A 14,411-nucleotide genomic window follows, 5' to 3' on the forward strand; every position below is an offset into this window, starting at 1 on the left:
AGCGTCTGTGGGGTATTTTAAAAAGATAGAGATAAAGGGTAGCGAGATCGAGATGATCTGAAAGGGAAGAGAGGGACCTCACCATGCCAGACCTGAAGTCATGGTCTGTCCTTAACTCTAAGGCCATGGGAAACCATTGTTTCAAGTGTGTATGTGTGTATGTGTGTGTGTGTGTGACATATAATGTGTTTAGAAAAGATCTCTCTGGCTAATACATAGAGAATGGATGAAGGTATTAGAGAAGGGATGTAATTAAGAGGCGACTGTACAAGGTTAGGCAGCAGATGATGATTTTTGTAGTGGGGATGGAGGAAAGTAGACAGATGCAGGAGACAGAGGGTGAAGTCTTGATAATGGTGAGATTAGGGAAGAAGGTATGTCATGGATGACTCCTTGGTTTCTGGCTTGTGGAAAGTAGACAGTTATCCAACTGCTCCTCCAATTAATCCCCAAGTGTGGTTGCTTCTCAAAGTACTGTTCTCAACTCCTTTTATACTCTCTCCCTTGATGATTTTGTGCTTAAACTCCCATTTCTTTACAACCACAACCCTATTCACTCCAGAGGGCACAGACTGATGGCCCATTTGGCAAAGAAACATATTTTGTTTATGTTTTTAATTAAAAATACAAATTATAAATATTTAAAATCAGAAGTTTTCACATACAAGTCTATATTTATAATTCTTTTAAAAATTGAAGCTCCATCAATAATAAACCCATATTCTCTCATGTCAACAGCTGGTCAGAACTGGTGACAGCTGATCCTGCTGGACTGATCACGCATTTGCCACCTTGCCATAGGCCCTGGCATCTGGGCCCCTGGCTACCACATTCATTGAATTTTTGGCCACTGCAGGCATTAGCCTTTAAACCTCAGTTTTAGTCAATCACCCCAGAATATAGAACACTCCAAGGAGAATAGGCACTTTAACCAGCATTGGACCACTAAAAACCACTTGAATCAGTGCTCAAATCCCACAGTCTTTCTGCTCTCCACACTGAATTACGCTGTTGCTAAACATCAACATCCCATCATTTGGCAGCCAGTGCTATAGTAATTGTTAGACTAAGGTATTTGACCAGTTGTATTGTAGGTATTTTATGTTTACACATCTGAATTCCTTATTTTAGTATGAAGGTTATATATATTTTAAATTATATGAATTGTCCAAATATTACTATCTGAAAGCTAGCTCATATCACTATTTTATTTTCTAATTTTCTTCTAGAACTCTTAGAACGATCTCTAGCGCTTTTAAACAAAAGTCAACAACTCACTGACTTCATAGAAACATTCAAGTGTGATGGACCTAATGTAAGTCCGGAGTTGATTCAGGGAGCTCATAATAGCTGCCTGAAGATTGACAGTCTTCTTGAACTTCTACAAGACAGGAGACGGCAACTGGACAAGTATTTGAAGCAACAGCGGCAGGAATTGAGTCAGGTTCTGCAGATATGTCAGTGGGACCAACAAGAAAATCAGGTAATTGAAAGGGGCACTGGCAATGTACTGATGTCAGCTAATGAAGTTTTGTTATTATATGGACTAGCAATTTCCTGGGACAGTTTCTCAGCTGCCATGGTCAGATTCTTTGGTCTTTGGTCCAAACTACCATGTTGTTTTTCCCAGCAGGTACCCCAATATAACAACAAATATCTTTATTTCCTCCCATTTAAAACATTGATTTCATAAATGGGAGAGTACCAGTGAGCAGTTTTGAAATGACTATTGTTGGGTTCTCTTTCTCACTTCCTTCCAGGGCACTGCAATAGGTAATTCTTAATGGGTATAGCATTTCACTGCTTGAATGTAGCACAGTTTCAACAATATCTTATTGGTGAGGAAGTAGTGTCTATTCAGTTTCTTAATATTATAAACAAGTATTAATACTTACCTTGTTATAATTATGTGAACAAAGGTTTAAAAACCCAGGTATGTGCAAGCATAATTATCTTACCTAATTTTTAGTTTTCCTGAATTATCTTGTCTAAAGTTTTATTGATGATGCAATAGTGGAGAATAGAAGCAGGTTCACCAAGTTGGGTGTGACTCTGTTAGTAATTTGGGTTCTATGATAATCATGTCCCTGGGTAAGCTACCTGGTAATCCTACAACGTTGTGAAACCTGAGTTGATACAAAGACACATACTTCATTGGAGGGCAATTTTTTTTGTCAGTTCTGTACTTATTTTAAGGGAACATAGGAGCTGTCAAACTTTACATGGATAAAGTACTAGTTTTGTCAATCATTTTAACTACTTAAGAAAAAGGAAAACTAAGTGGAAAATTAGAGCAAAGCTTACTGATGAATAATTATGTGGTTGTCTGAATATCTGATGTGTTGTCTCTCATAAGGACCATTTAAAAGATGCATTTAGTGCTTCTCTCTGTCTAAGTTATTATGGCCTAATGCTTTTGAACTATAATAGTTTAGCTAATTCAACATTGGGAGAAAATTGAATGACCAGTACAACGACAGTTTAAAATTTACATCAATCACAAGAAAAAACAAACAAATGAAAACCACATACTTTTCTGTCTTGAGACGTGATAGTCTGATAAACATGATCATAGCATGCTTTTTCTGTATCGTTTTTTCAGATATAACAATGTGCACTTGTTTTACATTTAAAGATGAACAGCTGACCATTTTTTCCAACTCCAGCAGCATCTTGTTTTGCATATAATCTGCTGCTTCATTAATGAAAATCAGAAGCAGCTTGGAGTTTTTGTGCATAATTAATTATCTTGGCAAGAAGATTTATGAATGTAATTTTTCTCAATTGCTCCAATCAGGCATTAGTGAGACAAACAGATAAATTAAAGCTAAGTTATTCATGGTCTCTTTGTACTAGACAATGTCAAGGGCATTGAGGAGTATTAAGTAAGACAAGAGGGCAGATAATCTCTTTTTACCAACTAGATCACATATACTTATAAGATAAACGTCTTTATGGAGGAAGGAGGGTTAATAGGATTCACATTTGGAAGGTTTTATACCAAGTATATAATAATTATGTAGCCATATGTGATCGCATTCCTTGTTAATAGACAATTGTAATGATATCAAAGGTGACACACATAAGCACAGGCTCAGGGTACCAGTCTTGTACCTGGTGGGAAGCTATAAAACTTTGTGTACACACACACACACACGCACACACACACACACACTTTATATGATACTACCTTCTAACTAGAATTTAGAGCTTGAACAATTGACCAGCTTCAATTAATATGAAATAATATAAAAGTGTGTAGCATAGGGACTAACACATAGTAAGAGGTTAACACAAAATCTTTCTTTGAATGTAGCTTTCTAACATTGGCTGCCATATCAAAATAAGAGTTGAATTATCCAGGTGATGCTGGTATTCAATAGTTCAGCCCAGTAACAGACATGTATGACTTTCCGACCACCCATAGATTAAAATTTATCACAAAATTTTATTTTAGCACATAGGCTGTCCCTAGAATTCACTCTAAGGCACATCAGAGTAAATGCAAAGTATCTTAAGGTGTTTGTAGGAGAAGCATGTGATTTTGAAAACAAAAGAAACCCCCCCTAATTCAAATGCAGGCTAACCACCATTTCTTTCAATGACACTACGTATCAAAGGTCATAAAAGAGGTCTGATGCAGATGGCATGGATATCAATCCCAGCTTTGACATTTGCTAGCTGTGTGATTTGGGGCAAGTTAGTTGTCCTCTGTGCCTCAGTTTCCTTTTCTGTAAACTGGGAATAATAATAATAGCTATCTATAGATTTGTTGTGAATATAAACAACATCGTATATGTAAAACTTCTTAGAGCACAGCTTGGCATATGGTAAGTGCTCAATAAATGTTCAAATGTTCACCATCTCACACCAAATGTAGGTGGTCATTTTCTAAGCTTTAAGAGATAATCACCAGCACATAAAATCCTACGTATTTGCCAGATCCCACACAATTCTCTAAATCACTAGATAATCTTAGCTTTCTAAAATGTTATGATGTGGAGGGTAAATAAATGCCATTTCATGGCTTGGTATCCAGCTGAGTTTATTCAAAAAAAGTCAATTTTATATGTAAGTTAAAGTGGAAAATCGATTTTCCTCTCCCTAACTTTCTCTACTCTTTACCTATGTCTTTACCTCATTTATACTTATTATAGTTGGTTACATTTTTCTTAAGCTTAATTTGTCACTTTTATATACAACACGGTTTGATTGGACTGGTGGCTTAATGGCACTTTAATTAGGCACAATTATTTAAGCACCCAAATCAGTTAATGAGAGGGTTGGGGGACACACACTGTAACTAAGTTACATTCTCAGTGGTGATAGGACTAATGACAAAGCTGTTTGATGTGTGTGCTCTCAGGGAAAGGCTCCTCATAACTCTGACCCTCACATCCTTCCGTTGTTTGGCAAAGTCAGCTGCTGCTGCTTGAGCTGCCCGTCTGCTCAGCCCTGGGGCTGCCTGTGTATCTCCTTCCACACCCTGAGCTCTTTTCCTTCCCTGTCCCTGGTGCTACAGTCTGTTGGCTTTTCTTTTTCTTTCAATACTGCTACCACCTCAAACTGGCCAGGGAAAGAGAGTCATTCCTTCCTCTACCCCTCTCCTTCAATCTCCAAAGACAAGCAAAGACACCCTATTAGTTTTAATGCTTTTTGTAGGGAGACTCATAAACAAATAACATAAATGGCACACTTTGAAAGGATTAAAACATCCTTTATAATTTAGCAGTTATTTATCCTGTCAAAATGATAGTTTCTGACTCTCATTATTTTCCGACCACCAGGGTTGAGGCCAAAGCTTCAGTATGAAATCCATCATGCTACCTAACCTAGGAATTGGGGTGGTAATGTGAAAATGTTAAGCTTTGGTCCTACTCCTAACTAGCTTTGGTCCTACTTCTGCAAGTCTCTCTCTCTCTCGGTGAATGTAATTGGCTCCTGATCACTTAGGGTAGACCCCTAAGTTATACTGGGAAAACCATGCCTAGCCTGGTCTCTGTTTTTTTTCTTGGAAAAAAATTACTTTTTTCCACTGCTGGGAGGATTCCCCACAATGAGCCAGAGGTAATGCTAGAAATATAATTTAGGTCCAAAGACATCCACTGTACTGATTTTATTCATTGGACTAAACAGCTTTCCACCATTAAGTAGCTGGAAGTAAAGATTCTACCTAAACACAAATAAGAGTTGACAGCAGTCTTGGGAAGGGAAGAAGTCTTTAGTGCCATTTTTCTTGTAATATAAATGTCAGAAGAGAAATGATATGTTAACACAAGTCAGAGTAATTAAATACATAAAATTATGATTCCAGACAGGGAGATAGATTATCTGTAAAGCTGTTTATAAAGTAACAAATTTTGCCTTATGACAAACAACATATTATATTAGCTTTCATGATGCCCATCAACAGAGAGTACTGGGATTCGATAATTTGTTGAAGAATACTAATAATATCTTCCAGTTGACTTTAGTAATTCATGGATGGCTTCCAAATTTCACAAAAGAAAATTGTGAACATTGTCCTCCTGGAATCTCTGAGATAAAAGCCCAAATAATAAAAAACAAGCCAATAATGAGATCAGTCCCAGAATGCATCTAAAAAAACCAAGTCCATATTTTGGCAATACTTCTTTCCTCCCCTGCTTCCAAGTCCCCAGGTACAAACATCAGTGGTATGGCTTTAACGCGTCTTAACATATTATCAACAAATGAAGCAAATGAATGTTTGAAAGCTGGTGATTGTCTAGTTAAATACAGAGTTCATTTGGCTGGATCGCCTAATGCAAAACAATGGCAACTGGTTTCCCTGTAGTAAAAAAGAAAAAGAATAAACCTTATGGGAGCTAAAGTGGTTATTTTAATACTAACATGTCTTCAAAATCAAAGTAGACATTAGAACTGTCACCTGTGGCCTTCAACTATAGTGAAAACACCTCTGTCCATGTGTGCATTTTTGGTAATTGGAAGAGAGACTATCAAAAAGTCTTGGGTTAAAGAAGATGAATAACTGACCCCTTTTCCCTCTGTTATCAGTTCTTTGTTGTCTGTTTTTTGTCTCTAACAGTAACTGATTATTCAGCAGGAGCTGTTCCACATATGGAAAAAGAAATGAAACTAAGCTGAAGAAATTTTCATCTTCCCTTAAGCGTTTCTGTTAAGGTGGTTTGAATTGTTTATTGCTAGCTCAACTCCTGCAGCATAGTTCTAAAGATCAAAGAATAAGAGCTGATCCCAGATTATAGAACAAGTGGCAGAGAGGGACTGTGATGGTTTATGAAGTCTGATGCATCGCTTTGGCTTGCAGCAGGAGTTCACCTCCTTGCCACCCGTGCCCTTTGTCCTTGATCAGAGAGTATTTTCTGTGTGTTTCATGTGTTCCACATGTTTTAGTTCTTGTTTTTGACACATATCATTTGGGAACTGGAATTCTCAGTTTGTGCTTGTTGCCGCCTCTGCCCACTGCTGGCCTCTTACTCTGAGGCACTTCTTCTGATGGGCTTGACCCACACATCTGTTCTCTCTAATGCAACATGTCCATTGAGCCCCTGTGGTTGTACACAGGACCTATTTCCATGTTAGAAGTAGATTTTATAGATAAATATAGTATTGAATTTTGATTTTCACCTTAGTAACGTTCCTAAGCTAACCTAATAGGACCATTGTCTTCTCTGGAACCCTGTGGTTCTCCATGCATTCTGACTGTGGCATTTCTGCCTCCAGCTGTGGGACTTTCCTCTTATTGGTTGTGTAACCTTAGGTGAGCTGCCTAACCTGTCTGTGTCTCAGTTTCCTCATCTGTTGAAAAGTAAATATCTTCATCATAAGAGGTGTACAAGGTTGGGTGAGGTCACTTGTAACCTGCCTAGAGTAGTACCTAACACCTCTCTGTGAAGGTAGGGTTCATTTCTTTTACTTTCTTTATTCCTGTCTCCCAGCATGGGGTCAGTGTAGGGATGGGTTATTCAACAAACAAAGACTAGTCTTTCCTTGCCCAAAGGTACATTCAATAGTGCTCTCTTCTGACCTTCCCACTCTGGTACATTCCTACATCAACCTCCTTCATGCATCTTGAGTTCCTGCAAAAAAATGCTTCAGTATCATCTAATCAAATTTTTAAAAAGGTGGGGAGAAGCCTCTTTGTTACCCTTGCTTTCCTTAAAGCTGTCATCTGATCCTGCCTTTACTTAGCCAATAAACTTCTTTGAAAGAGTCATTAGTTCCCCTTTATTACCCCCATCCAGTGGTCCACAGATGCGTACGAACCAACACTTCATCCCACCATTCTCTTGACTTCACTATTTTAAATAGCCCTTAATTAAAACTCAGTCTTTAGATATAGGAATAACAATATTCTAAATGCCCTTGAACTGTAGAACCATCCAATAAAAATATAATGCAAGCCACATATGTGATTTTATTTTATTTATTTATTTTTTAATCCTCACCCAAGGATATGTTTTTTAAAATTTATTTTTTAGAGAGGGAGGGAGAGAGAGAGAAACATAGATCAGTTGCCTCCTGCACACTGGATCAAACCTGCAAACTTAGGTATGTGCCCTGACTGGGAATTGAACCTGCAACCTTTTGATATATGGGGCAATGCTCCAAACAACTGAGCCACTGGGCCAGGACCACATATGTGATTTTAAAAGTTCTAGTAGCCACATTAAAAAAAGTGAAAAAGAAACATTAAAAAAAGAAAAGAGCCTCATAAAAAAATGAAAAGCAATAATATAGTGTGTTTAATCCAACATATCCAAAATAGTATTTCAACATTTAATCAATATGAACATATTTAATGAGATATTTTTATTATTTTTAATACTAAGACTATGAAGTCTGCTGTGTATGTTATACTTAGAATACATCTCAATTTGGACTTGTCACATTCCAAGTACTCAATAGCCATATGTGGTTAGGGGCTACCACATAGGACAGTGCAGGTCTTTACCATTTGACTGAGCTTTCCTGGTGCCCCTCTTTAACATCCAAGGCAGCTCTTAGTTGCCATCGAACATCCCTGACTGCTGCTTCTTTGCATCTTTGCTGTTTCCTTTCCTTTCTCTCTGTCTTCCTTCATCCTCAGATGGGTGTTCCCCTTCCCCTGCAAAAAAAGATCTACCCTACTCCTTCTCTGCCTTCGTTCTGTCTCGGAGCACTGAGTGCGTAGAATGTCATGTCCAACCATGAACATGACATTCATGGTTGTGATGGATGACCATGAACACACCTATGTCAAGCTGAAAGGTGGGAACTGGAAAGAGAGGAAAAATGTTCTCATTTCCGCGTTAAACCATCACTCCCTAGACCTGATTTCTAGTGCATACTCGAGGCTTTTTGTTCTTTTCTTTCCACACCCCCCTAACCCTTGGATCATGTTTTCATCCTTTGAAGGGACCATGTTCTATAGAATGTCCTGATGTATCATTTACTGTACTTATCACTCAGGCTTTTGGACAACAGCTGATATAATTTAAATGCTTATAAAAAGTGCTCTTGGAATATCTATGCAGCTGTCTGCAGTAGGTACACACAGGACACAATGACTGATTTACTGGGTGGCAGAATATTATGGTTGACATGCTCTCAGTTATTTAGGGTGTTTTGCTTTTACATCAGAAGGACTCTGAGAGCCTGCTCTGCATGCATCCCGCAGCACACACAGTAAATCTGATCTAAGAGGCTGCTCATGCGTGTGAATGCCTCACGATGAGATGTAACACCCACACAACAAACTACTTACTTCTGAGTTTTATGCCAACTTGTGTTTATGTCTCTTCCTGGAGTGCATTTGGTAGTGAAAATGTGTAGATCTAGAGAGTCACCTTGCCTCATCAGGCAGGTATGTGATCAGGATGTATGAAATGTCACCACAGATCTTTAACTACATTCTCTTACAGAGAAGAGTATTGCTACAGGAATAGTATTCTTTGGGGGTTGAAATACTATTTGCCAAATGCAGGGATGAGGTCACTAGATACCTTTTAAAAATCAAACAGCTCATTCCTTTCCTGCTTTCATCACCGCTGGCATGTGCTGGATGACAAGTCTTTGACTCACGAAATTAAATAGGATTACTGAGGGTTCAGGCTTCTCACCTGTTTTTAGAGATTAAGGAACACCTGTTTGTACCCATTTTTTTTTATTCACTCAGATACTATATTAACTTTTCCTATTAAAGCATTCTTGAGATTTCTGAGTTCCTCCCTTTAGCTAAGAATAAATAAAACTTACTCCCAATACTTAATAAACTAAGTGATCTCTGAAAGTTAGTTATATTCACGATTCACTTTTCTTTGATAAACCCCTTAAATCATTTCTCTAGTTGTGTTTTTATATGAGCTCACTTCACCTTTTGTGAGAAATTATTTGTATAAAGTTAAATAAATAAATAAATTTTATAGTTCTTGATAAAATACACTGTGTGTTCTAATATGCACATTATACGTATTGTCTAATTCTAGTTGGGATACCAGAAACACAGACTATCTTCTAATAATTGTAAATTCATAAACATTACACTCTAGATATGGGGACTGGCTAATGTTTGTATTATACACAGATTCCCAAATTTTGTGAAGAAAATGAGGCATACTTCACATGAAAACTGCTTCAGGGTCACCCTTTTCTTTTCTTTGCACTGATGATAGCCTAAAATAATGGTTAACAAAGATTTTCAATTAGTAGACTAACCTAGTCTTCTCCGTGGACTCCTGCTTCAAACATTTGTCCACGTTATAGGAGATCGGAGAAATCCCAAGACTGTTGTAGGCAAGACAGCCTAGGCTGGATAAAAGCGTAGCGTAATGCCCACCATTCTGAATGTCCATTCCGGATTAATTATTCAGGTTTGAAATAACTCCCCCTCTTGCCCAGGCCTGTAAGACTGTAGCTTAGCTAAGGATGGCAGCAGGGCACAGTGGAAAGAGCATGGGCTTTGGAATAACGTAGGCTTGGGGACAAAGCCTGTTCTGTCCCTTACTCTGTGGTCCTGGATGAGCTGCTTAACCTCTCCTCATCTCTACAACGATGATCTCATACTTGCTATATAGAATTCTTGAGAGAAATAGAGATGATGCCCGAAGAGCAACTAGCAAACTCTCTAGCATGTAGTGGGCTCTCAGGGATCAGTATCCATGACGTGATCATGCGATAATGCTGTACAGGATTTGCGAGTAAAAACCCAAAGCTCCTTCCTTTAATTTGGATAAGAAATCTGCAGCCAGAAACCTCATGTCATCAGTTCAATGTCAACTTAAGTCATCATTTAAAAATGTACTCCTTCTTTCAAGTCCCTTGCTATTTGTTGCTTTAACACTGTGTAAGGCACATATTGTAAATCACGTTTAAATGAATGTGAGTCATGCCCCATTTATAATGTCAACAGAATTTTAATAGCTTCTTCATTTATTTTTCTGAATACAGATTTCCAGCAATTGCAGCAAACAGTATTTTTACATTGTCTTTTTATAGTAGAAATACAATTCTACATATGCTGTTAACTGCCTCCATGTGGGTCTGTGTAGCTATATTCAGATTTATATTCTTATCCAGGAAAGGGGATTTATATTCTAGAAGCATGCATGATTCATAGGCCGCGTGGGAATCTATTTTGGTTCTTCTTTGTTAGGACATTTTGAATAATTTTCTTCATGCCATGTAATCCAAACTGATATATTGTTTTCATGCTTTTCAGGGATTATTTTGTTTTGTTTTTTCTCTGAAGCATGTAGAGGTTGAATGAAGAAAAAATAAAAACCCCACCATAATTATATAACGCACGAGATGCATTTATGTAAAGAGAACTTGAAGCAGCTTAGGTTTTGAAAGGTGAAGGAAATATTTCTGAATTTTTAGTCAGATTCTAATCATTTGAAACTCCGTTCTCCGTTACTTTACTTAGGTTACTTGTTGGTTTCAGAAAACCATAAGAGATTTACGGGAACAGAGCCTCGGTTCATCACTTTCAGAAAATGAGGAGCTAATCCGTAAGCACGAGGAACTGAAAATGAAAGCAAAGGTAAGAGACACATTAAAAACCAATTGAAACATTCAGGGACTTCCCTGGAATCTGCTTCTATAGGTAATTTAGAGGAGCAGTAAAAGCTCTCTTTGAATAACCCACTATTTAGCATTAGCTAATACCACTGCCCACTGACTGTTCTTCTGGAATAGTAATGAACAAAGCAACAGCTTCTAGAGCAAAACTATCTTTTTTTTAAGGGCCTCTGTGTCAGACACTGTATTTAGTATAAGAGATGCATTATCTAAATTATCGCAAGCCCCTAAGGAGTAGGTATCATTCTCCCCATTTTACAGATCAAGACAAACTAAAACCAGAGGCTTAGAGAAAAGGTAACTTTATCAGTGTAATATACCTTGTCAGTGGCAGAGTTGGAATTTGATTGCAAGTCTCACCTAACGCCGCTGTACTCTGCCAGCTTTCTAAAACAATGTTTTTCTACACCGAGGTCTCATTACACTCTCACTTTTATGATTTCCAGGTATAGTTTCCTTTGCTGTTTCCATTTATATGTCCCTAGTTCCTTAATGTGCTTCACAGTTCTTGCTTTTGTACAAATTAATGGCTACCAGCTGGGCAACGACTTGTAGGTGTTTGAATGTGCAGAATGGACCCATGAAGTGTTGAAAGCAAGAGGGGCGGAGCAGCCACATAACAGTGCTCGCCTCTGCAATGTGTCTTGTTGTTTGGAAATTAACTCATTTGCGTACGTGGGGTTTATAAATACTTTCCAAAGTTCTTTACAGGTGCTCCATTTGGATCTGCAAGAAAACAAAAGTCTATTTGTAGTAGACTGAGTGGGAATGGTGAATACTTGAATCACTCTCAAGGCTTGGGAAATTTTCTGTTATTAATATGTTGGGTAGCTGATAGTTGTAGGTACAGCTTAGTCAAGAAGCCCTGGAAAACAGTGGGCCAGCACTACTAGACAATGGGTGACAATACAGAGGACAAATGAAATAAATATTACATGCTTGGGAGGGTGGGATTTGGGTGGGGGCAGGAAAGGCAGTAGGTTGAATTTACCTAAACTGAAGTTTCCTCATAGGGATCATGATGCCCTTGTTTGTTTTTGCTTCTCTTTGAACACTGCAGTATACATAGGTATTCCAAGTGTTTGCTTTGAGTATGTGCTTAACTGGTAAAAAGACGCAGTTACAAAGACTTACGACTGATGATTTTTTAAAGTTCTTTATAAATTTTCAGCATTTGGTTTGTCTACTTACAAAATTTTTTAAAAATTATGCAACAGTTTATTCTGTGTGTCCATCAAGTTTTATCAGTGAAAATTCTATCAAAACCCCTAAGTAGTATGCACAAGAAACAACCTGAATTGCATACAGTAGTTTCTTCCTTTAAAACAAACAAACAAAATTGGCATGTTCACATAATATGCGCATTCTTCTGGGCTATATTCGCTGCAGACGTGGGCTGTGGTTTCTCATAGCCCTGAGGACAGTTGGAGTAGAATATTCAACATATAACCTTAGTCCTGGTAAGACACAGTTTTATCATACTTTACAGTTTACATTTGTGGTGCTGATATCCATAAATAGAAAAACAGAGATATTCTCTCCACTGTTATCCCAATGTTACAGACATAAGGGGTTTAAGAAGTAAAATTTTAATCATAAATATTATATAAAGTGCATCATAGAAAGTTTCTAAACTATGAGGCAAATAAATGAATCATTCAAACCAAAGATAGCCATTATTAAGATAACCATTCTTAATATTTTTGTACATTCCCTTTCAATTTTTTCATACACAAATCTAGAAACACAGAGCATAAGAATTATGCTTTTTTATTTTAACTTTATCATAACCTTTCACTGCAAAATATTTCAGTATATGGATGAATTCAGATTGTAGGATTACACATTTTGATTATGTGTCAAAGCTAAACCATATGACTATCCAAGCAAATATTATTTTTAAAAGGGTACAAATTCCTGATAAACACCATTATGTTCCAGACAAATCAACTGCTTCTTTTCAAGGTCCTGAGCCACTCAGAAACCAGTTACAAACCCTACTGAGAAGCTGAGTATTAAAGCATACTCAAATAAGTAGTTTTTGAGCTGAACTGGTTTTGGAAATTGAGGCAGAGAAAACTGTTTCTCTATGTCATCCTTGAGAGTAAATTTATTTTCTAAAAAATGGTATTAATTTGCTTTGCTGGGAGCTCCTGTTTTATTACTTACCTTGAAGCATTCTTTATGGGATGAGATTTTCCATCCAAACTGTGGTCTGGCCAATGGAGCGCCCAATCTCAATACCGTCTTTAAAGATTACCAAAATATTGAATAGCTAGATTGGCTCAACCCAATAGACATGAATACTCAAACACAACTTATTGATAAAGTGGTTTTGAGACACTTGCCATCATTTGGGACACTAGATAATTCAATGGCAAGATAACTGGTTATTTAAGGCAGCTAGGGCCCCTGAATCATATGGGTTGAGAGGGACCCCATCAGTGTAAATGCAGAGGATGGAGTGGCGTTCTGCCTGGGTGATCCAGGATGGCTTTCCAGAAGAATGGGGTTTGAATGGACGGATGGGATAGGAGCAGTTGGTAAGGAGAGGGTGGTTGTTCCAGAATAAGGCAAAGTAATGATCAGACCAGTTTGTCAATGACAAGAACTCTCTGGGTTAAGAGAAGAGAGACTAGGGAGAGTTGTCCCAGAGGTTATACTTGTCTACAGCGATTCCATAGGAAAGAAATGCTAACCAGCAGGGATCATTCATTACAGGGAAGGAAACTTCCATAGGCTGAAAACTAGAAGAGCTTCCTGAGGCTGTGGAAGGTGGGCCTCGGTGACCTCAAAACTCCCTTTAACTTTCAGATTCCATAAAGAAGACAGGATTTACAATATCAGTTGTGCTTGTTATATTTAAAGCATCATGAGTGTAAAAAACACTGTTTCAGAGCTGGTCAGACAGAGTGGAACTGACTGAAAGGGGAAATGAAAACATTTCTGAAAAGTGGAGACAGTATCTCACTCATCTGGGCATTCCCAGTACAAGAACAGTGCCTGGTATAAAAGGGTGTTGGAGTCACGCCTAATAAGCCCTTTTAACTGTGAAGATGAAAGAAACATTCTTTTAGTTTCTTTCTATGGTTTTCTGGTGACTTTAGATAACCACCTAGTCTCCTTTTACCTATCTATCCATTCGTTATCTTTATTTGTTTATTTAAAAAAATTTGCGTCCCCAGAACAGAGTTACACAAACTTTAATTCATCATAAATTTCTGGCTTGGCCATTCTCTAGCTTTACTTTATTATCTCTCCCTTCTTTCTCTATCCCCCTCATATTTCCACTCCCATAGGCACCCACTCTCATGGGTTCAAAATGTGTTTTTAGACACATTGCTGTTCCT

General features: G+C 37.8%; 1 protein-coding gene across 1 annotated transcript in view; it reads left to right on the forward strand.

Moving 5' to 3' along the window:
• CCDC141 (coiled-coil domain containing 141) overlaps positions 1-14,411 on the forward strand; it is a 158,964-nt gene that overhangs the window by 47,282 nt on the left and 97,271 nt on the right. The window contains exons 6-7 of the mRNA XM_081142678.1: positions 1,230-1,483; positions 10,907-11,023. Of these exons, the coding sequence (XP_080998804.1) occupies positions 1,230-1,483; positions 10,907-11,023 (371 nt within the window). The remainder of the gene's footprint in view (positions 1-1,229; positions 1,484-10,906; positions 11,024-14,411) is intronic.

The sequence above is a fragment of the Miniopterus schreibersii genome (assembly GCF_964146895.1).
Source record: "Miniopterus schreibersii genome assembly, chromosome: 7".
NCBI lineage: Eukaryota > Metazoa > Chordata > Mammalia > Chiroptera > Miniopteridae > Miniopterus > Miniopterus schreibersii.